Source organism: Hippichthys cyanospilos, chromosome 3 (assembly GCF_059441005.1).
Source record: "Hippichthys cyanospilos isolate Australia breed blue-spotted pipefish chromosome 3, RoL_Hcya_1.0, whole genome shotgun sequence".
Taxonomy (NCBI): Eukaryota; Metazoa; Chordata; class Actinopteri; order Syngnathiformes; family Syngnathidae; genus Hippichthys; species Hippichthys cyanospilos.
Genome location: NC_142371.1, coordinates 17714450 through 17738727, shown reverse-complemented (window position 1 = coordinate 17738727; position 24278 = coordinate 17714450). Strand labels below are relative to the sequence as shown.

At 42.7% G+C, this 24278-nt stretch overlaps 3 protein-coding genes across 6 annotated transcripts in view; 1 reads left to right on the top strand and 2 right to left on the bottom strand.

Moving 5' to 3' along the window:
- Positions 1–15956, top strand: part of grik5 (glutamate receptor, ionotropic, kainate 5) — a 136502-nt gene extending 120546 nt beyond the window's left edge. Inside the window, exons 19-22 of one of the 3 annotated variants that reach the window (XM_088409434.1) lie at positions 1583–1808; positions 2575–2703; positions 3488–3654; positions 15449–15956. In XM_088409434.1, coding sequence (XP_088265560.1) covers positions 1583–1808; positions 2575–2703; positions 3488–3654; positions 15449–15457 — 531 coding nt within the window. In that variant the 3' untranslated portion in view covers positions 15458–15956. Of the gene's footprint in view, positions 1–1582; positions 1809–2574; positions 2704–3487; positions 3655–7889; positions 12613–15448 lie in introns of those variants that run through there. The other 2 variants (XM_088409433.1, XM_088409432.1) reach the window with 2 other exon arrangements.
- LOC148426029 (uncharacterized) lies at positions 12341–16438 on the bottom strand. 2 transcript variants are annotated; one of them, XM_088409436.1, is made up of 5 exons: positions 16298–16438; positions 14884–15213; positions 13832–13937; positions 13720–13757; positions 12342–13638 (listed from the first exon to the last, which is right to left on the bottom strand). In XM_088409436.1, exons 1-5 carry the CDS (start codon positions 16350–16352, stop codon positions 13610–13612), a joined length of 558 nt encoding a protein of 185 aa, XP_088265562.1. In that variant the 5' UTR covers positions 16353–16438; the 3' UTR covers positions 12342–13609. The 2 variants fall into 2 exon arrangements, with proteins under 2 accessions (XP_088265561.1, XP_088265562.1); XM_088409435.1 differs by having other exon boundaries at positions 12341–13757.
- Positions 16439–19938: 3500 nt separating this feature from the next.
- LOC148426028 (hemicentin-1-like) overlaps positions 19939–24278 on the bottom strand; it is a 14708-nt gene continuing 10368 nt past the window's right edge. The window contains exons 13-16 of the mRNA XM_088409622.1: positions 22584–22907; positions 21398–21673; positions 20102–20350; positions 19939–20018 (exon numbers count right to left, since the gene is read on the bottom strand). Coding sequence (XP_088265748.1) covers positions 19939–20018; positions 20102–20350; positions 21398–21673; positions 22584–22907 — 929 coding nt within the window. The remainder of the gene's footprint in view (positions 20019–20101; positions 20351–21397; positions 21674–22583; positions 22908–24278) is intronic.

Genomic DNA, 24278 nt, shown 5'->3' with positions numbered 1-24278 from the left:
AACAAGATACATATAGGGAGTCACAATTGTTTTTATTTAGTAGAGTGTAGACAGTATTTTTATTCATGTGCATGTATAAGTATTTTTTCCGTAATTCAGAAGAAAAAACGTCCATCGTCCCCATTTTTGCAGACGTAATCCAAGCCGTATTTGGATTCCGGAGCTTGACTTTCACGCCGCGGCGTTTGGCTCCAAAAGACGAGACGAATGGCGTTTTGCCGCTGCGTTTTCTCTTCCTCGCGACGCGCCCCGATAAAATATGTAACGGCGCGCTCCAGACACTTCATCCCGTGGCCGTGTTTTCCCTAAACGCCAAACCGCCTCCCGCGTGCGGCCCCGCCCACCCGGAGCGCGGCCGATGATGCATCGGCGCGCCGCCGCCGAATAATATCTTCCCTCGAGTCGCCTCGCTTTTTCTTGCCTCCTCCCGTCTGGTTGGCGCTCGTGTCGCGGCGACATTATTCACGCTGGATTTTCATCCCCGTACGCACATTCTATCGCTCTCCCCGTTTATCCACCGCGCATCTTTTTCCCCCTCGTTCTTATCGCTCCACGTCTTTCTACGTCGAAAGGCCTTTCGGAGATTCGGAACGCTCGCTGATAATGCTTTCGTCTGTCGGAGAAGAATGCGCAAATATGCAGATAATCGGCAAATAAAAACACAGCAAACAAAGGGCGTGGTGGCCATGAGGAATTTAGGTAGTTTCCTGAATGGCTGCTCTGTTTCTGGAAGGGAAAAACATGAGAGAATATTGGAAAAATGCATATATATTCATGTTTAGTTTTTTTTATGGAGTAATATGGGTTTAGAGTTTTTGCTACCATCCATTTGAACAAATTTTTTTTAAATATAACATTTAAAATAGATATAATAGCATGATCTGGTTAAGCGTATTTCTTCTGGTTAATCTAATTCATGATGATCAAATTGCATTTCCGATTTCATAATCCACACAGGGAGTAGCAAAAATATATTACAATCTCATAGTACATTTGAAAATTCTACACACCCCTGGTTGAAATGCAAGGTTTGGATTTGGATTTGTTAAAGGATCGGTTGAAAAAAATTCATGTGAATTCAAATGCAGCTGCACATTTCAAATTCATACAAAATAAAAGGCCATCACGGCAATAAACATGAATGACGGTAATTATGAAAAGAAGATAATTATTAAAATCATTTAAAAAAAAATACGATTTTATTATAAGATTATTAAGATGTTTGAATTGTTTATGTCATATTATTGCAACTGTATAATTGTAGATGATTCTGGACATAGGAATATTTTGTGTGTGTGTATGAAATTTAAAACTGTATTAATGTATAAAATTTCTATTTTTAGATTAATATTTTTTAATTTGTACACAGTATAGGCCTATTTTCTTACACACACACACACACACACACACACACACACACACACACATATATATATATATATATATATATATATATATATATATATATATATATATATATATATATATATATATATATATATATATATATATATATACTGCTTATTCGGAAAAAAGTCTAGGTTCTGAAGAGGCGGTTCCCATTTGTGGGTTTCCTCCGCAGAACTCTCGCTACCAGACGTACCAGCGCATGTGGAACTACATGAACTCCAAGCAGCCCAGCGTGTTTGTGAAGAGCACGGAAGAGGGCATCGCCCGCGTGGTCAATTCCAAGTACGCCTTCCTGATGGAGAGCACCATGAACGAGTACCACCGGGGCCTCAACTGCAACCTGACGCAGATCGGGGGCCTGCTGGACACCAAGGGATACGGCATCGGCATGCCGCTCGGTACGCCGCCGCCCAAACTGGGTCGGCTCCTCGCCCCCGCGCGCCGCCGCCGCCGCCTTTTATCCGCGCGCTCCCATCTTAATCAACAAAAAGAATCTTCCCATATAACAGATCGGCGCTCGCGTTTTTAATTAACGCCGCACCGCTAATTTAGTTCTCCATCTAGTGTTTGAACGTAATTGAGTTGCCAAGAACCGGAATGGCTTAACTCCCTTTCTGTCGCGCGCTGCGTCATTTGAAGATTTTTTTTGCCCATTTTATACTTATACACCGTTGCCTCCACTTACAAAATGGATTCGTTCTGAAAGTCATTTTATAACACCTGTGGTGTATGTGACGGATGAAATTTAGACAAATGTTAATGAAACCGTCTTCTACAGTTGTAGGTCAGGCAGTTACAGATGAGAACTGACATCTTTCAGATTCATGTAAAGCATGATAACGCCATCCAGTGGACGTGGTTGTAAATTACACTCCCGTCCCCTGTATTAAACATGACGGCGTAGGAGTTATAGCATAGGGTTAAACCCCTTAGCTGGCTTTGTTTTCGTGTTACACTTATATGACTGCGTTGTGTAACTGTAGAACCGCAGGCATGGTGTTGACTTTAAGTGTACATAATAAATCAGATCAAGACTTAGAAGAGTATATGCACCAAAAACAAATGCCCACTGAAGTGGACACAAATGAAGGAGATGGCTCTCGGGAGGACATGGCGAAGACAAACAGTCCTCCGTCCTCATCCCTCCTGTCGGTCCTTTCGCAGGTTCGCCGTTCCGAGACGAGATCACGCTAGCCATCCTGCAGCTGCAGGAGAACAACAGGCTGGAGATCTTGAAGAGAAGGTGGTGGGAGGGGGGACAGTGCCCCAAAGAGGAGGACCACCGGGCCAAAGGTCAGTCCGGACTCCATATATGGTAACCCTAATGCAGGAGAACAAAAGTTGTTGTCGCTTTTATTTTGGCGAAATGACACCTTTGTTCTCATGTTGTCCTTTAGAAATGAACTCTATTAAGAAATAAAAAAAATCTAATATTTTTGGTAAAATACTCAAGTAATCGGTTACTTTATTAGCAAAAGAATAACATAAAGAATTATTTACTGTATTTACCCAAGATTTCATTTACCTTAGGTGCTAAAATACTAAGTGATTGATTACTTTAACAACTGATGACTTTAGTAGTCAAAGTATTCAAATTGTAAAGTTATTGATGACTCTAGTATTCAGTTATATCCGGTAATTGAGTAGTTTCAGGCTTAATTTATTTAGTAGCAGCCATTTTTAGACCCTGCTCAAGCCAAATACATGAAAAAGTATGGGGTATTTTTTTGTCCTCAATGGGCAAACGCATTCACTGCCAATGACGACTAAAAACGTCAAAGCAGCTGTTGATGTCAAAGGCGCATTTTAAGTCGGCGGGCAGTGAATGTGATGGAATAATTGTATATATGTATATACATTATCATATAAAAACAGATTGCTTGCACGCCTATTGGCACGTACACACACAGACAATTTATTTACAGAATTGACCTTGTGCAGCCCTTCTCCGTTCTCCTCATGCATGAGAAAGCCTCAATGGACTTAATAGTTGATATAAATCCACAATACACGAGTTGTCATTCCAAGCGTGCCTTATTTTTATTCCCGTGGATCATTTTGTTTGTTTGTGTGTCAGGTCTGGGCATGGAGAACATCGGGGGCATTTTTGTGGTGCTCATCTGCGGCCTGATCATCGCAGTGTTTGTGGCCATTATGGAGTTTGTGTGGTCCACGCGCCGCTCGGCAGAGACCGATGAGGTATGCCCCCATACCTGCCCTCGCCGAACCCACAGACACACCCCAGTAGGTTCCCGTGGCGCCCTGCCAACCTTCTTCAATTTTTTATTACGTGTATCTGTGTGCGCGTGTGCTTGTCGGTGCGAGTGCTTCGATTATTTTGCGGCTTTGTCTCCATTTGTGCGTGCTCTGACACTTTATTTGGGGTTCACGTCTCTTCCGTGTGTGGGAAAAGATTTACGTAACGATCAAAGGAAGTAGATGTTATGCTAAAAGGTGGAAGGTTTGCAAAATAAGTGTCGAAAAGGCCTTTTCACACTGCACTTAGTTTTTTCGACGCTCTCGATGGAAGTGCCCCCGTAGCAGCCCAAACGAGATGATTTCCTTGCCGGTTCCTTCATCGACGTGCGCGCAAATTGCTCGTCGTGCCCAGTTGTCATTTATACTACCGTATTTTCATTCGCAACGTGATAAAACAGCTGTTTCATTTCTGAAAAGTAGTATCCGAAGAATGTCCGTCGGTCCATCACTGATGAACGTCAGACAATGATGGACAGGCAAAATGTCTAAATTGCCTCCCTCTGGTGGCGAACTGGTGAAGTGAAGCTCTAATTTGACTTCTAATCCGTAAGATATATTCAAATCGTAAGTTTATTACACAAGTTGTGCCGATTCATAGATTTTGAGCCCTGTAGCCTGGCGCCCTTTCAAAAAGGCTAACGAGACTTGATACACCGCTAACATGCTACCGTCGTACGAATAGAAACTTAAAGACAGATCTGAATCCTCCCAGCGTGACCTGTCGTCATCTTTTTTTTTTCCGTCATCTATATTCGGCGTTGACTTTATTCTATTGTCGAGATTCAATCAAACGCTCCTCCGCTGTGGCACCCCAAGGACAATTTGCGTCCATTTTGCATGTCCTGCCTGCTTCGGCGCGCACCTCTGAGTGTCAAGCGTAAATGTCAGTGAAGTAGAGTTTGTGTACGAAGAAGCCATATTGTCAAATGTCAATATTTGCTTGCATAATGCAGCGTTGCGGTGCGATATGAAATGTCACCGTGTATCTCCTTTTATACGTTTGGAAAAAAAAAAAAAAAGGTCCATGAGTCGTAGCTTTAGGGCTGGTGGGGGACACCTGAGGACCGGCCTGCCAATAAAACTGACATACTAAGCAATTAATCCTCAGATCTGGGCCAATTAGTAAGTGCTCTGATATGATTGTGACATATCAAGCAAATCTGACATCCTTGATTTCAGTTTTTCGAAAAAGGCGCATAATTACAAGAATAAAGTCACATGATTCAAGAATAAAAGGCGTACTTTTCATGGAATGTTTTTTTTTTTAAGATCGAGGTTAATACCTATGAGAATAAAATTCCGTTTACTTTTTTCAATGTCTTTTTTTTTTTTTTGCTAAAGTTCTGTAAGGTGAAAACAAATGACTTTTAACCAGCCTGCCGAATTTGAATGCTGGAAAAACCTACCAAATATATTAAACGAGCCTTCAAACTTGTGAAAAATCAAGTGGTTGTCCCCTCTCTCAAACGCTATCTTCATGCGACGTATTAGTAAGAATAAGAACAAGTTGCTTGCAGTTGCACAGCATAGCCACTACTCTAAGAAAGTGCTCTAGTTCTTATTATATATATATATATATATTAGTATACCAGCTCTTCAAAGCCAAGTAATTCATATTTCTTTCAACTGTTATTAAAGGGACAGTGTATAAGATTTAAATTTCAAAAACTAGCGAATAAATGTGTTCTTAATGGCCAATGTTTTAAATATAATCATAGGTCTAGTTGTCATTAAATGATGTTACATAGGGGGGGTGGCACTTCTCCGGAGGCGGCCATGTTTGTTATATGGTAAATGCAGCACCTCCTGCTGTCCGTGATGAAAAATGCTCTAAATCTACGCATTGTCCCTTTAAGCAGCCAAAACAGGATATAGAAATGGCTCTTTATTTACTGTTTTTGCTAATTAATTACTAAAGATGATTTACTAAGGCATTGAGGAACCTTTGGAAATGAAGAACTAAAGTATTAGTTTGTATCAGAGCAGCAAAGATTCGACTTTTCAGTTCCTTCGGAATCTCAGGAGCGCATGGATGTTATTTAAAAAGACATAAGAGGAAACAGAAGGGCGAGTACCGATGCCAGTTATCACCGATAATCGATACCCGGCCTTGTTTCGAGGTATCGGTACTCGCATCGATTGACGGTTCCGGTATCAGCTGAACTCTTGGATCGCGAACAAGAAATCGAAAGAAGAATGGAAAATCGCCGTTAGTTTTGTGAATCACCTTTTTGGGGAAAAATTGTGTGTATGGAGACTTCTAGTGGTATCGGTACTTGGTCTCAGTGCCTAGAACCCAAAAAGTTTGAGAAGCCCCGCCTCGCATGTTACGCCGGTAGTTTTCGTCTTCCATCTTTTGGATTACTTCTTCCTCTTCTTCTTCTCCCCCATTTCACTGTCTCTCTCGCTCTTTTTCTCTCTTTCTGTCCATCGCGTCCATCAGTCTGCGTTCTCAGACAAAGAGTACTGTTTCTGTTTATGTGAGCCCATGATTTTTTTTTTATTTTTGAATGCTGTTTGTAGTGTTTGGGTTGTGTGCGTGTGGTTGTGTGTAAGTGTGTGTGTGTGTGCGTGTTGCCGGCCTGCCTGAGCGTCCATGTTGCCAAGATGAAGTGTTCATGATCTAAAGCAGCGGTCCCCAACCACTCAACCTCGGACCAATGCTATTTTGCAAAATCTGTTTGGAACTGGGCTGCAAAAAGTGACCGAACCAAAAGAAATATTTTATGAACGAAATTGTATGCCTTCAATTTATTTTTTTGTGTCCACTATTCTTACTTTCGTAATATATTCGGAAAGTCTTTATGAGTGAAATTAGTATTTTTAGTCTCAGGTTCCCAATTTGAAAATAAACGTCAAGTTCCCAATTATTATGGTTATTTGGTACACCGTTACCGGTCTTGACCAGTCACCAACAGCAACAACATTACGTAGTCCTGAAATCAAGATAAGTTTCTAAATATGTTAATTGGACATATGGTATGCTAACATTGTATTATACAGCGCCTCTTGCTAGTGACTAGCAGCGGCTCCAAGGAAAGCCGCTAGCAGCGTCGAGCAGCGCTGGATGTTAAATCTTTTGTAGCTAGCAGCGCTCAACTGCTCCATATAGGCTGGCGAGAGCTATCGGATTACACGCTCGCCGTTCCCACTGATCGCTTTCGATCAAAGCCGGCTTACTTTTACACGCCGATTTAGCCAGCAAAAATTGTGACTGCGGTTTGGACATCACTTTGTTTCATCAACCAATTGAAGATTTGTCTCAAGTCTTACTAAGGTTCTAGAACAGGGACGTCCAAAGCCGGTCCTCCAAAGTCTCCGCCCGCTCTATAAACGCTTAGGATCGGTATCAGAATTTCGCAGAATGAGCTGATCATTTGAATCCGCTGTGTTGGAGGATGGGAACATCAAAAACCTTCAGGACAGTGGTCCTCGACGACCGGTTTTGGGTACCCTTCTTCTAGAGGGTCAAATAAGATACAATTGTGAACAGTGCTTACCACAATTTGATATACCGCATTTATTTATATATTTAGTTGATGTCAATTAGGCTGGCGTTGTATTATATGCTGCTTGTTTTTAGCTTGTTCTAAAGTTAGCGGCTAACAGGGATTAGCAGCTAGCCGCACTGAACTGCACCATGTAAACTGTGGAGATCCGTCGCTTACTTCCGTAATCGACATACAGTCGTTGCTGTTCCTACTGATCACTTTTGAACAAAGCAGGTTAACTCTCAACCGCAAAAGTCGCCATATTTGTTGAAACTCTCACGGGCGCTTCTCGTGTCAAATAAATCTAAAATAAACGTCCTAAAGGTCTGTTTTCAAGCGTTGGTATTTGTTTAAAGTGTGCGACGGGGTAAATGATTTTTTGGACGACAGATTTGAGAGCAGAACTAATGCGATCGCTTTGTGGTTGGGGACCGTTGAACTAAACGACATTGGGTGCTGCCGCGTCTCTGGATTGTAATAACTCTCTCTGCTCTTTGGAAACTCTTCCCATCCCGAAATCCATTCCCCCCTCATTTCTGTCTTTCCGCATCCGCTGCTCCCGCAACCCTTCGTCGACATCGCGTCCATTCCCTTGGGGCCCGTTCTCCACCGTTTTTGTTGCTTCCTCCATTTCACGTGGCGTCTGCCTACTCTTTGTCTTTCCTTTCCCCCGCCTTGGTCTTTACTCCCCCCCGCCCCCTCGCCCCGCCTTCCCGGTCGTCCCTTCAGGTGTCTGTCTGTCAGGAGATGATCAGCGAGTTCCGAAACGCCGTCTCCTGTAAGAAGAGCGCCCGACTGCGCCGTCGCCGCCCGCTCGGCGGCTCGGCGGCGGCCCTGCGCCACCCCGGCCGCGTGGCCCTGGGCGCCCCGCGGCCCCTGCGCCTGGTTCGAGACATGCGCCTGAGCAACGGCAAACTCTACAGCGGGGCCGGCCCCCTGACCGGAGGAGGCGCGGGGCCGCCCGATCTGGGCCCGGGTCCCCAGCGTCTCCTGGAAGACCCCCCGGGAGCCAACGCCACCCCTCCTCCGCCGGCGCCCGCCCCGGCGCCGCTGCCCGGCCGCGGTTGCGCCCACGTGAGGATCTGCCAGGAGTGCCGGCGCATCCAGAGCCTGAGGTCGGACGGCGGCCCGGGCTCCGGCATCACCAGGATACCGCCGTCGTCGGCGCCCCTGCCCCGGCTGCCGCCGCCGCCTCCCCCGTCCTCGTCCAACACGGACAGCGAGGGCGGAGGCGGTCCCAGTCCCAGGCGGCTGCACAGTCCCCCCCGCCACACCGCCCGGCCCGTCCCTCTTCAACAGAACCTGAACAAAACGGACCTGTTGGGGGAGCAGCCCTGAGAGCGGCGCCGAGGTCGCGCTTGACCGGGAAACGGGGAGAAAAACAAGGACGGGCGGATAAAGGAATGGAAAAAACCAAGCGGACGCAAAAACTCGGAGAGTCCAGGCCATTGTTTGGGTGACCTTGGGCGGCCGCTCGCATGCGCTTTTGAACACAAAAACTGATGGGTGCTCACGGCCAGGCGGCGCTTTTGATTTTTTTCCCTTCTCCGATGGAGCCGGACATTTTTCTCCCCGTTCTTTCTTCCGCAGACATTCGCCGGAAGCCAACAATCGAAGGACGTCTTGTACCTGTGCGCTGATTCAAATCCAGCCGAAAGACTTCCTGAGGATTATTACATGTTTGTTTCTTTTTTTTTTGTCTTGTTTTGTTGCCATTTGTTCTAAGTGGGAGTTCAATCAAAAGCCTTCTGTGACAATTGGATTACGACGACAAGAGGAACGTGACGACGGCTCATTTTGTTTGAGTGTTTTGTGTCCCTCCCTTTGTCAAGGATGGAAGTTAACTTTGTGAAAGGAGTCGCAAAACTATTAGGGAGCTGCTGATGCGGAGGAAACCTTTTTGGGCTGGAAAACTTGCTTGAAGGTATTTTCTAATACCGTCATTTTCATACCATAGGGCGCACTGCACTATAAGGCGCATTCTCAAAGAAAAGGTCGATTTTGGGGAATCTACAAATTTAAGGTGCACCGGGTTATACTTGCACCGTGTTAGAAGGCATTACCCAATCTTCCGTGAAACTTTATTCAACTTCTATTCAAAATCTAGCCCTACAAAAATTATATTTGGGGAATTTTGGGTGATGTTTCTTATCCTAAGGTGCGCAAGTTTACAAGGTGCTCCGGGTTATACGGTGCACCGTCTTATAAGGAATGACTAGTTCTCAAGTGAAACAAATCACTACAGAAAACAAACTATATTCAAAACGTAGGCCTAAAACGATTATATATGGGGAATTTTAGGGCAACGTTTCCTATTCTAAGGTGCGCCGGGATATACGGTGCAGCGTCTTATAAGGCATGACTGCATCTCAGTTGAAACAAATCACCACAGAATATAAATTAAACATTATTCAACTTCAAATTCAAAATGTAGTCCGTGCATATGGACAATTTTAAATTGGAAAAGCAATCCAAAACGAATCATGAACTCTTTCGGTGCCATGGACGAGAATTTTCGTCATGCAAAATTCTTGGATTGTGTGCCAGTGACAAGAATTTTTAACTGTTTTTTTTTTTTTTTTAATAAATGGAGAGGTGACACTCATCGCCAGCGCTCTTAATTATAAGTCGATTGAGCACCGTTCTAATGTAGTTATATACATTGAAGTTGTTGTTTTGCAATCAAAAACACATTTTCACAGTTTTCTTCATCTTTTATCAAAGGGAAGGACTGTTGAGATGTTTCAAAAAAAATATTTCTGTCAAAGTGATTATGTTTGTGGATTTTTTTTCCCTTTGTCCAAAATAGCGTGGTGTCACTCAAATGACCTATTTTCAAACAGTCATTACTAAAAAATGGAATAAGGTAGAATCTTACTTTATTTTTCTAGGTGAAGAATGGAATGCAATCTTTCATATGCTGCCACCAGTGTCAACAAAATATAATTTTCTGTCGTCCTTGTAAAACGCATCAATACGCTCGAAATTGGCTGTCACTTTTTGACTTTGATCGTCTATTAACTGTCAATTAATCGTTGCGCATCTAATTAGCACTCATTTGCAAATACCATTGAACGAGTTTGCCCGTCAAAATTCGCTCCCCGTTTCCGTCTAAAAATCCGGTCCGTAATTCCTTCTTACCTATGCGCGCGTGTATTTCATTTCAAAAGTTTTCCGAACTCGTGTCTCGCATCTCCGCAGCCTTCTCAGTAAAGTCCGACGGGGGGCTTTAAAAATGGGAAATGAATGTCCCTCGTTATCCGGCTCCCTCCCCTCGGGAGATGTACGGTTTGTCCTAAAGGAGCTAAGAAAAAAAAAAAAAGGGAAAAGCGGTAAGGACTTGATCCTCTGTGATTAGACGGGTCCTGATCCTTTAATTCCGGGCATCTTTTTAAAATGGAGTTTGCGAATGCGCCAGCAAGCTCCAGACTTGGCCGTCCGGCGCCGAGGCCTTCTGCCAGAACGATAGACTCAACAAAACCTCGTCAATAGCGTCTCAAGCTTTTTGATTGCCTAATTAGTCCCCCTCGCCCGGCGCTTTGGAATCCAGCGCGTCGGCGGCATAGCGATGACCGCGCCGGGAGGAAAGACATCTTTTTTTTTTCGCTCTCTCGGGCAAAACGACTTTTTTTTTTTTCTAATTGCGAGTTGTTAATGTTGCGGGGCTCTGCGGTTCGGAGCGAAACGTTGCAAGCGGTCGATACGCTTGAAAGTTTGCCACGTTGGGTCGATGATTCGAAGCCAAGCGGCCTCGCGGCCGCTCAGGCTCTTGAAAATCCATTTGCTCGGCTTGACTTTCCATAGCGGTGACATTTTTAACATCTGTCAATGTCCGCTTTTTTTTTTTGGCTAAATGGATGTGCTGTTGCCATGGTCACTGGTTTTACTGTGGGTAACCCTTTTTTAACTGGGGAGAACAGTTCGGCTTCCAAACTGAGCTACAGCTCAAGAAATGCTAATAAAGCTGCGCAAACAAAATAGTTTAACGCATTTTACGCTCCCCCAAGAAAAAGAAATAATTTCGCACCCCGACACTGACTATAAATAGGATTGCAAAGGTATACTTGAAATTCTTTTTTAACATTAACAAAAGAAACTTTTCACATGATTTACCAGGTTACAGGTTAGTCTAAAGCAGAAAAAACATTTTTTTTTTTTTTATCAATTTAACACAAACAAAAGAAACTTTTCAAAAGGGTTATATACTGTGGGTTACAGGTTAGTCTAAAGCAGAAAAAAAACATTTTTTTTTTTTTGCAAAGGTCCCCCAGGAGAGTGAAAACATTTTGCGCCCCCACACTGACTATAACTAAGACTGTATAGGTACTGTGTCCCTACAATTCTATTCTTTTTAACAACTTTTCACATGATTTATCCAGGTTACAGGTTAGTGTAAAGCAAAAAAAAAAAAATCTCAATTTAACAATTAACATGAGAAACTTTTCACAAGGTTTATATAAGTTACAGATTGGTAAAAAATGTTATCTTGTGGACTTTAACCCTTAAGAAAAAGACAGACAACATTGTGCTATCTTTTCCAAATCAAATCATTCATGTGATCTAGAAAAGACAGCAATTTTAAAAATAACGTCACCGAGTGGCACTGCACCATCTTGTGGCTTAGGTGTGTAATTACACTTGACATGGCAAAATTAACGCTCCGCTTACGGTTAGCCTAGCTTCTTTTATTTAGCTTCTGCTCCTCTTTTTGTATTTTCTGTCCATTTCAATGCATTGTAGCGCAGTGCTGCTCCCCACAGGTCAAGCTTGGTACTACAACGATCATTACTGCGCATGAGGCTTTTTTTTTCTCATCACGTCCGCCATCTGTTTTTAGATGTTCAAAATCGGATTGTGTGTGCCCCGCTTTGATGCATGGCAGCAGGTGTTTTTTTTTTTTTTGTGTGTTAAGAGGCAACAAAACAAAGCATTACTAGAACTCCTAGCGGTCTGCCATCAAACGTGTTGTCCAAAAGCATTTTACACATTGGGTGGCCTTTGTGTACGTTTGATGGCTTATTTTTTTCAAACCAACCATTATGATGAGACTATCAAGAAGATCAAAACATCCTAGACGGCAACGACGGAAAGGGAGGGTCACAAAAAAAAAAAAACTTGTCGTGAGAGGTCACTCGCAAAAAAAAAAAAAAAAAAAAAAAAAAACGGGGCAGGGGCAACGGACTCTTTTTTTTGGATGGATTTTTTTTTCTTATTTCTATACTAGTGCTAAATGGATTATTGAAACAGAGTCATGAATATTCTGATTACATTGTTGCTATTCCTCTTGTCGCTGAACAAGGGGATCTTTATTGTGCGTGTGGGTGAGGGCGGCCGACGGGAACGGCGTCCGTCCGTCCGCGCGTCCGTCCGCGCGTCCGTCCGCCCGTTCACCCTGTTGTGCAAAACTCATAGACAGAGCAAACTTGTTTTGGAATAAAAACATTCAAACACACGCCAGATATCAGAATTGTTATTTTTTAACAAACGCCTCAGCAAAAAAGTCCCGTCATTCCCCAAATATAGGACACACCTGTGTTTGGGACGCACCCTTAATTTGGGGGTTAAATTCTGATATTTTCTAATTTGATGGCAATGTAAAAAGATTAGCAAAACATAATAAATCTCATTTTCTAAACTCATATTTTCTGGTGGTCGTATATATTTGTTGCTTGTTTGTGTATCAGATTTCCTACACTGTGAGCGGTCAGTGAACGCCTCGCCAGTGTAACGTTCAATGAGCTCCAAGCAGGTTCATGTTTCTCGCAACGCAGTGCGAGTTAAGTCTACCATAAATACCCAAAGTTGCGCACCATATGTGTTCTATTACGTTTATTATTGTGTGTGTGTATCTGCCAAGAGACAGCATTTAATAAAGGAGTCAAATGGAAAATTTTCCCGGTTCACTCGTGGCAAGGTCGTCATAACTTTACACGATCCTTTTGGTATTAGTAATACTCCCGCGCGTGAACAAGGATGCACTCGGGCGTTGGTTCAGCCTGCTCGCTTCTTTTATTGAAAATAAAGCCGTAAACAAGCCCAGCTAAAACGGGCTACTGCTAGCTGCAACAGGCGCCGGCTGCTATCAGCCAACTGACGTCTGCCTGTTTTGGTGACGGAAATACAGATTGTTTGAGATTTCCCACATTATGCGTGGTCAGCGAACACCTCAGTGTAACATGGAATCCCCTCCAAGCAATTATTTATTCATTTTCCTCATGACGCCAAATACTCAAAGTTGCGCACCATCCGTGTTCCGTGAATCTTGCCGACCGTTTTCTCCTGTCTACGAATCTATATCGGCAAAGTTTCAATTAAGGTCATTCGAAAAAACATTTGGATGTATGAATGAGCGGCGTGCTTCTGTTAAACTGAATTTTCATATAATAATCCCAAAAATAAGAACGTGAAGATAAGGCCTCCTCTTCTTCTCGATCATTGCAAAACAGGCATCAAGCAACGTTGTCATACTCGACCTGGTCTGTTGGTGAGGAAAAAAAGCACTTTTTCAAATCGGGCATTGCGAAATATCCGGCGTCAAAACCGTGTTTTGCTTCCTCACTCGCGTTTGCGCTGTACTTGACTTTCAATACCTCACGCCTGAGAAAAAAGGGGAAACAAAAACACAATTGTCATTTCTGCTTTTGTTATGAGGTTGGAGGAAAGTTTGCCACCTTATCCGTGAAATTCTCAGGTAGGTGGCGCCCGCCGTCACCGCCACGATGAGCAGGAAGACGCCCAGAGCCATCATGCGCGCCATTAGCGCCCAATCCAGCCTTGCTGCAAAAGGACATGCCCCAGCATGTGACTGCATTTAAAACGTTCCACTGGAACTTTGACGTCTATTGCCGTCGACGGTAGTGAATGCGTTCACAGGAGGAATACACAGTGGAATTTTCCGCCCATGTCAGTCATATACAGTTGGCCCCCGTGTTACGAGATGAATCCGTTCCGCGATTGGGCTCGTAAGGCCAATTCACCCTATGACTGGCGATCCAAACCAACGTTAAATAGCTAACGCGTTTAGAACCCCGGGTAAAAACATCAAAATTGTACATACATATTCAAAATTGTTAGCAAAGTAGTATAGTAAGTGCTATGTATATTTAATATACATGTATACAATCAGAAAACATAAATAAAACATATAGATAGAATTTTTACCTTTGAGTATCGCTAGTAAGGGTCGCCTAGGCTAGGCTAGCTTCGTATTTCTTGATTATCTCCAGCTTCGTTTCCTGATAAATCATCTTCTTACTTCTTTCTTTAACATCACCAGCAATCTTGGGCTAACCCTTTCAATTTTGAATTAAGAAGTATAATGCACTATAAATACGCTTTTGTAACCACTCGCGATGGAACAAAGCTTTACCATTTTGAAACGAGTGAGACGCTGACCAATCGCAGACCAGCATTGTAGTAACGCGTTGTATGTAGGCAGTTAGGCAACAGAACAGAAAATAAGTGTAATTACCTAAAACCCTGCAGATGGAGAAAAAACAACACAAATACAGCCAACCCCCTAGGGTCATGACAGTTGTTATCGCAAAGCCTGAAAAATACCGTAAAGGGGGGACGAAAAAACTCAGTATTCCACATCACAACATGAAAAAAACATAAGCCAGGGACGCTGTATCACAGGGGTCCACTGTGTGTGTGTGTGTGTATATATATATATATATATATATATATGTTTGTAAACTTTAAACCAGATGACATTGCTCACCATATACAACAAAATTGTAGACCGTTGTTAAATCCATATCGAGAGTCTTGAGCTTTACGACGCAGGTGTACTTGCCAGCATCCGACATCTTGGCGTCAATGATGATCAATTCTTCCTTTGTCACAATAAAGCGGCCTTCCAAATGGACACTGCTCCAAATCATAGCCACGCCTTTATATATTAAAGTTAAGGGTTTTCCCTGTTGGTCCGCTGCCTCAATGTACCAAGCGATGGGACTTCGAAGCTTGCTCGTGTCGCTCAACCCGCATGACAGCAAGGCGGGTTCACCCTCGTGCACGCTCACATCTTCTTCATCATACCAGCAGCAAACTGCAGCAAAATACAAGAAAAAAAAATCAGCATTCGCTAGGTGGACGATATACCGTCATGTTAAAACTCGCGATTTTTTTGAAACCGTCCAAACGAGCCCAAACCGGTATCCGAGTTGTCAACCTTATTTGCTAAATTCCGTTTGAATGGGTGCGGGCTTGGCTGTGTTTGTGTTGTTCTGTCTCCCTCTTTTGGCGGTTTTTGGTAATTGTCTTGTTTTTCTGTTTCCGTCAAGCTGTGGTGATTACAGCCACTCGACTCGAAGAAAATGTGGCAGTTTGGCGGCTATCATGTTAACGTCACAATGTGGAGTAGAAGCAGTAACTCCTTTTGTACGGGAAGGAAAAAAAATACCTTTGTACTAATGTTTCATGTAACGGATATCTAAACGATTTTAGATCATCTAACAGTGTTTTAAGTTTTTATACTTTAGTATTTCTTGCTTTAGTGTTACTGGATTTGCAAACCACATTTTATTTCCAGCAGAATTAGTTGTTATCCAGATAGTGTATTGTTCTTCATATCTGTCTTTTACTTTATTAAACCTTTTGAATAAATTTAACTAAAGGTTGCTTTCATTTTATGAATTTTCTATTTTTATTTTTATCAAAACTGCACATATTTCAGTTTAATTTTGATGAGTTCCTGTACAGGATTCATGCGTGCAATTATTGTTTTAATTTTATTTATATATTTTAGATATTATTTTGATTAATTTTATTTATGTATTTATTTTTATTCTGCATGGTTAACATGTAATATTGTCCGCCATTTTGTTTTAAAATAAATCTTTTCAATGTTTAAAAATGGCTTTTTGTGAAAATTTTAAAAAAGGAAAACATTTCTAGAGCTGCGATTTCAATACCGCGATGTTTTTGCGCAAGGTAACCGTAGCACCAAATCTGATACCGTCCCATCCCTAGTGTTGCTCATGACTCAATTAAACTTGTTCCGAGTCATAGTTAAATAAATAAATAAATATCAAATGTCTTGCACGAAAAAAAATAGCGATTTGTATTTTTAATATTGCTACAACTTGAATTGTTTGTGAATGACACATAAAACAAAAACAATCAAAACTTACCCGAGTTCAGGATGCAAAGGAGCCACACAATTGCAGTGCTTGACTTCCCCGTCATTGCTTCTCATGAATAAAAATAAATAAATAAAAAAGAAACAGTCCGACTCATCATTAGAAACCCTAAACGGGAAGTGCTTTATGTTAATCGAAGCATAATGAAACTGAACGAGAAAAAGCAGGAAGTGACGCATACGTGTTGAATGACATGCGTGCACCCACTGGTACAACAGCGACATCCCGCGGCCAAATGAAGAACTGCGCGGTCCGGAATCAAGCCGAAAGCTACTCGAATTATGCTTTCATTTATTTTTTCATTTCTTCCAAAGTAAGGTTTCAAATAAGATTCAAGTAAAGGTGCGATTTGGGGTTTCCACTAGTTCTCGGGTTCTAAAGTAGGTTTTCAAAGTCGGACTTGGGTTTCAAGGTGAGCTTTCAAACAAGGGCGAGGCCTTTCGTTTCGTCTTTTCGACTAGAATTAGCGATGCAAATCAGTTCTGTTAGCGAGTATGTTGAAAGGTTCCCGCAAATTGCTTGGCCACCTTGGCACGGGCGCCTCTCGAGTGTGCCGAGACGGCGCTTAATTTAGCGGAGCGCCGCGTTTATTTAAGGCCCCTTCTTAGCAGTTAAGCGCCCCCACCCGTCGCTAAATAATGATGAGGCGCAGGTGCGGCGCCGGCTAATCAGGTCACTCGCGCGAAGCCTTTCATTTGCTTCCAATCAGCTTGTTGTAAATCGCCGCCGTAAAAAGCCTCGACGCCGTAAAAAGCCTCGACGCCATTAACAAGCCGCGCGCCAAAAGAGCCCGCCCGATTCAACCTGACTTCATCCAAAAGTCTTTCTTCTAGCGTCGTTATTTGAGCTGTGGCGGCCATTTTTCACGTGAGCCGCATTCGGAGAAAGAAAAGAAAAGAAAAGGTTAAACTGATGCGTCTTTAAAATAATAGTAAGTCATATTTTCCTCCTGAGGTGGAAAAATGATTCATTTATTGGAGCTGTGGTGTTTATTTTTTTAAGTGAGGCACAAATATGGCAAATCATTTATGATTAGGATTCCAGATCCTCTTAGTTAGTAATTAACAGTCATATAAGCATCCGAAAGCTTTTTTCTTTTATATAAAGTTCTGGCATTTATTTGTTCAAAAGAATGACCCCAATAATTATTCACTGAAGTGCGGCATCAATTTTTTTTTCATGTCATTATTTATTTATTTAAGTAAGCCACAAATATGGCGGATAATTTATGATTCGGTGATGCAGATCCACTTAAATAGTAATTAATGGTAATATAAACATCAGGAAGGTTTTTTTTTTAGTGTTCATTCAAAAGAATGAGCCCAATAATTATTCATTGAAGTATGGCATCATTTTTTTTTTCACGTGAAGCGCATTCAAAGAAAGAAAAGAAAATGTTGAACTACGCATTTTTAAAATAATCCGAGGTGTGGCAATTTATTTACTCAAATAAAAAATACCTAGATAATAAACAACCAATATTTTAAAAAAAAAAAGTTATTTGAGGTGTGGCATCCATCTTTTCTTCTCAATAATAATACAAAAAATAATCCAGCTGGAAAACAAAATGAGAAGTTTATTTCTAATTTGTATAAGTAGAAAATAAGGCATTTATTTCAGATTTAACAGCAATTATACAACGGAATTTAAAAACAGATGACTTTAAAGAAAGGCACTGATATACAAAAAATAAAACAAGTTATAAAAGGCGAAAACAAATGACGTCATAGTTTGAGGTGTGGCATCACTCATTTCAGAAATGATAATCCCAGGATTGTATTTTTCCCCCATGAAATTGGTAGTGTTCCTAATATTTTGGACTTTGATGGCGATGGTGGTGCAGTTACAACGCAATCATTTCTCACAAAGAAGCAATATAATAAGCAATAAAATAATGCACATTTATTTCAGCAATTTTCCAGGCAGAAAAAGATGAATAATAATAATAATCAAGCCAAAGAATGAGCGTCATACTAACAATGGCAAATATGAAACCCGGCGTGAATTGCAACGTTTGCTCTTGATATTGTTCAAATGCGAGTTGAGTCTCCATGGCGACGCTTCCCGCTCTTTCTGTTTAGCGTCATATGCCGTCACATCGGGAGGAGAAAAGGAAGCTTGACAAAAGTCGCTCGTACTCTACAAGAAAAGAAAAAAAAAGATTCAATTGTTTATTGAAGACATTTTAGCAAAACGCATCATACACATTAATGCCAAAACACAAAGGGTGCAGCAACGCCTATTGACTGACGATATGAAATGTCATTTTTCAATGCCTTACTATTCATTGTCAATCGGTCAGGAGAAAGATGCCTTACTATACGCAGACATTTTTCAAACCTTTTTTTCTAATGCCTTATTAAATATAGTTGTTATTTTCCTAATGGTTTCAAGGTAAGTTCTAACATTACATTTAGGGTCTTAAATTTAGGTTTCACGCTAGGGTTAATCTTTCAAAGTAAAGTTTCAAAGTAGGGCTTTGTGACAGGGTTTCACGCTATTGTTCAAACTAGGGTTAGGATTTAAACTAGTGTTAGGGTTTAAAAGTAGAATTTCAAACTGATATGTGTCAAGGGAAGGCTTCAAGCTGGAGCTACTCCCTCGAAGTAGGGTTTCAAAGTAAGGCTTTCAACTAAATTAGGCTTTCAAGGTAGTGTTTCAAACTACAGGCTTAGAGGTTAAAAATAGTTTTAGGGTTTCAAACTAGGGTAAGTAGGGTTTTAAAGTCGCGCTTGAAACTGGGTTGAGGTTACGAGGTAGGGTTTCAAACTAGGGTCGGGGTTTAACCTAACATTAGGGTTTAGAAGGAGGGTTTCACAGAAATGTTAGCCTGTCAAATTAGGGTTTTGACCTAGGGTTAGTCTTACAAAGTAGGGCGTAAAACTGGGTTAGGGTTTCAAACTAGGGTTAGAGTTTGACCTAACATTCGGGTTTAGAAGGAGGGTTTCAAAGTAATGTTAGCCTGTCGAATTAGGGTTTTGAACTAGGGTTAGTCTTACAAAGTAGGGCGTGAAACTGGGTTAGGGTTTCAAACTAGGGTTAGGGTTTAACCTAACATTAGTGTTTAGAAGGAGGGTTTCAAAGTAATGTTAGCCTTTCAAATTAGGGTTTAGAACTAGGGTTAGTTTTACAAAGTAGGGTTTCAAAGTAAGGCGTAAAACTGGATTAGGGTTTCAAACTAGGGTTAGGGTTTACCTAAAAAATAGGGTTTGGAAGGATGGTTTCAAAGTAATGTTCGCCTGTCAAATTAGGGTTTTGAATTAGGTTTGGACTTACAAAGTAGGGTTTTATAATGCATAAAACTGGGTTAGGGTTTCAAACTATGGACAGGGTTTAACCTAACATTAGGGTTTAGGAGGGTTTCAAAGTAATGTTAGCCTATCAAATTAGGGTTTTGAACTAGGGTTATTCTTACAAAGTAGGGTTTCAAAGTAGGGTGTAAAACTGGGTTAGGGATTCAAACTAGGGTTTGACCTAACATTAGGGTTTAGAAGGAGGGTTTCATAGTAAAGTTAGCAAGTTTTGCAAAGGGGTCAAACCCTTTCTCCTACGTAATAATGCTGACCAAATTTCTCCAATTTATGAGCGTCGGTCGGGCCCAAACATCAACTTACCCGCTCACCCCGAGTACGCTAAATGAGCCACTTGGGGCCGGCTGCGCTCAACAGCAGCGCTGACAACGACCAGCAGGGGGCCGCGCGCACACAGGACGCTTGAAGACATCGCAAACGGCAAAACAAATCAGGCGCGAAGATTCCCGGCGGGCGGGGATTTTGGATCCCGGCGGCCCCGTACCTCTCAGGTGAAGGACGCTGGCGCTTTGGCGGCGGGTCACCGCGTTTGTGGCCGTGCAGGTATAGTTGCCCTGACTTTGGCCGTCCAGGCGGCGGACCAGGTAGGAGGAACCGTTGACGCCCGTGGCGTTGCCGTTGAACTCCCACGACAAGTGGGCCGGCGGGAAAGAGAGCGCCGAGCAGCGCAGTGTCACCGCGCCGCCCGGCGGCGCCGCCGAGGGGCCCCGGATGGACACGTTGTGCGGCCCGACTGTGCGGGGGGGAGAAGAAAAAAAATGGTTGGTGTAGGGGTATGACTAAAGCGATTTGTGTCTTTCAGAAAAGTAACCCAAAGAAAAACAAATAAACCAAATTAATAACCACCAATAATTAAGGCACTTTTTTTCCTTAAAAAAAGACGTTTTTTGTGCAACACACAATACTCTACACAATGTAGAGTAAGGAATTCTCTCCCCCAAAAAATTCTTGTATACTAAACAAAACAACCCTGTAACGTAAGGCGTTTATTCACAAAAAAGTAGACCGTGTATAATGTGAGGAGTTTTGTTTAGAAAAACGTATCGTAAGGTGTTTTACTCATTAAAAAAAACAAAAAACAACAATGCACAATAAGGTATGTTATTCTTTAAAAACATAAAGGACCATGTATAATAAGTTGTTTTCTTCTTTAAAAATACATGTATAGTAAGGCATTTTATTTGGAGAAAATAAAAACAAATGAAAACAAAAAACGACCATTTACAATAAGGTGTTTTCATAACTAAAAACAACCATGTATAGTAAGGGGTTTCATTTGTAAAAAAAACAAACAAAAAAAAACTATGTACAATAAGGTGTTTTCATCTTAAAAGATTATATATAATGAGACGTTTCTTCTAAAAATAAAAGCAAAAGAAATAAGAAAAATTGCCTGGATACAATAATTATTTTGTATTTTGTACAAGAAGAAACACCATGTATAGCATAGTATAGTTTAGTATTATTCCTTTTTTTGTAAAAAAATAAATAAAATAAAAAAACAAACACCCATGTACAGTAAGACATTTCTCACAAAGTCATTTTTTTTTGTTTTCATTTAAAAAACAAAACATTTATAGTATAGCTTTTCTTCATAGCACAAGTTATTTTTGTGAAAAAATACCTTGTATAGTGTCTTGTTACGTATTCTAGTGTATTTTTGACCATGCACCAATCCTTAGCAGAAAAAAACAACCATGCAATGTAAGATAATTTAGCGTAAAAATACAAAATAAAAAATAACCCACTAAGCGAGGTATCGGAGGCCAGACATACTCACAGTTGACGGTGAGGTTGAAGGCGGCGGCGGCGGCGCTGACGGGGTTGCTGACGCGGCAGCGGTAGACTCCGCCGTCGCTGCCGCGGACGGGCTGGATGGAGACGGTCACGTTGTCCGGGGACAGGCTGAGCCCGGGCCCGCCGCGCAACTCCCGCCCGTCCTTGGTCCAGGCCCGCCGGCCCACCGAACCCGAGGCCTCGCAGGTCACGCTGGCCGAGTGGCGCCCCTCGATCAGCGTGCCGGTGGGGCCGCGCACGCTGACTCCCGACACCGGCTCTGGCAAAAGTTGGACCGTGGAAATGGACGCTCTGGGACCCATTAAAAAAAAAAAAACCCGGGGGATTTTGCCAGTACGATGTCGTCTTCGGACGACGGCAAGGGACAAAATGGCCGCCCGGGGACGGATAAAGAACGGTGGTTTTCGCCGCCGCGTCAATGTGGCGAGCTGTGATTGGTCGTTACGGGAGCGACGGTGATGTCACCTTCGGGACTGTGATGTCATTCTTAGTCGACGGCGAGCAGCAAAATGGCCGTTTGGAGAAAACGGTGTGGACTGTAAGTATAAACGACTCAGCTGAGCTGCGATTGGACGTTACTGGAGCAACTGCGACGTCATCTTTAGTCGACAACAAGTGAGAAAATGGCCGTCCCCTGAGATGAATTTAGAAAAAATCATTTCGCATCTTTGTTCATGCGGGTTATGACTACGAACGACTCAGCCGAACGTGATTGGTCGTCACGGGGGCGCTTGCGATGTCACCTTCAGTCGGCGTCAAGTAACAGAATGGCCGCCCCCTGAGACTAATGTTAAAAAAAGTGTGTTTTTGTTTCTTAGTTACTTCACACATGTGGACTTTAACGATAAACGGCTCAGCTCAGCCGGTCATTTCCGTAGAAACTGTGGCGTCATCTTCGCAAGTGACAAAATGGCCGCCCGAGACGGATAAAGAAAACTGGATTTTGCCGCTTCATTCATGTGGGCTTCGACGACGAACGGCTCGGCCGAGTCGCGATCGGTCGTAACCGCGGAAACTGTGACGTCATCTTCGGCTGACAAAACGGCCGTCCTCCGAGACGCCTTCCGAAAAAAGACGTTTTTTGACGCTCCGTTCATGCGAATGAAGCAAAAAGTCCTCCGCGTTTTGAAATTTGCAAGCGGGACCCCGAGACGCTCCAGGAAACCCACCGTAAACGTTGAGCTGGACCTTCCCCTGTTTGAGACTCTCGCCCTTGGGGATGACGGTGACCACGTACTCGCCGCTGTCGTCCAGCGTCAGCCCCCGCAGCCGCAGGGCGCCGGTGGTCCGGTCCAGGACGATCCGGTCCTCGTAGCCCTCGCCGGGCAGGTCCTGCTCGGTGGTGGAGGTGATGACGTTGGAGCCTTTGAAGGTCCAGCTGACGGAGAGGAAGGGGCGCTCCGGAGGCCGCAGGGTGGTGCTGAAGTTCACGCTGCCCGACGTGACGCCGCTCAACGGGCCCGGGGGGAGCACGTTCTGGGCCCCGCACACACCTGAAACAAAAGTACAGCTACCGGTCCAAAAAAAAATTTCAGTCGAGCCCCCGTAAGCATTCTTGAATGGAGAAACACAGAAAAATGATGAGTGCGTAAAATGTAATGCCTCATGTGCTAATTCATTTGCTCTCGTTTTGAAAAGAAAGCTATACTGTCCCTGTCATGGCATTAAATGAAATTTATTTATTTTTTGATGGATTTTTTTTATTCTTGATCGTTTCCCCCTGTTTTATTTTAAAATGATTTACTCTGAAAACTTTTTTTTCTGAAAAGCAGGTATAAAGTATTCCATATATAATAATACTCTTAAACTACAAAATACATTTGGATGAATAAATAAATCAACCCAGAAATACATTACTCTGAAGCCCACTTGAAATGAGAGGAAATGTTTTTCATTTGCTTGGGGGGAAAAAAATTAACATATCGCTTTTCAATGTGGGTATTTTTTCCATTGCCTTGAATATATAGATATATTTTTTCCTGAATAATTAATTCCCCCGAAAACCTGAAAAAAAAGTTGAAAATAAAATACTATGAATGAATAAATAATAAAACTAAAAATAAATACACCCTCATAGACCCTTTTTTTTCCCTTGCATGCATCTCCGAATAATATGGGTATATTGCATCCTGGTTAATGACCAAAAATTCCCCCAAAGTGTCTTTCAATATGTCCCAAGGGGCAAATTAAGGGCAGCAAAGTACAACCATTTTTAAAAAAAGTCATCTAAAAATCCTTCCCCTAACCGCTCTACAAAAACCCGAGAAATCCAAACCCCCAAAAATCTACCCAAGCCCAATATGACCACAATTTTCATTTGGAGAAGCGCGGCAAAATGAGGAAGTGGTAAATAAGAAGCCCAGCGAAGCTTACCCGCCAGAAGCAAAAGGAGCATCGGCAAGCGCCCGCCGTCCATGTTGGCCGCTCGCCGTCGAGTCACAAAAACGCCAGCTGGCCCTGCTCTTGCTCTTTTATGCTCGGCGAGATGCCCCATCCCACAAAAACTCCGCCAAGAATCCTAACGCCGCAAGGCCAGGGTGTGGTCATGTACTCCGTGTCAAACACAAATTCCAAGAACACACACACACACCATTTGGGACATCATCCTGGAAAGCGGATCAAAACCACGGAAAGAACAAAAAGCGGCTGGCCCATAATCGGCATTCGAAAAATTTTCATCCGTCCATTCGTTTTCCTCACTAGGGTCGTAGGCTCGCTGGTGCCTATCCCAGCTAGCTTGAGGACACCCTGAACTGGTTACGCAGACGAACACCCAATCGCGCCTAAGGACGATTAAGTACGTCCGATACACCTGCCGTGCATGTGCATGGAGTGCCCGGAGAGAACCCAAGCGGGCCCGGGGA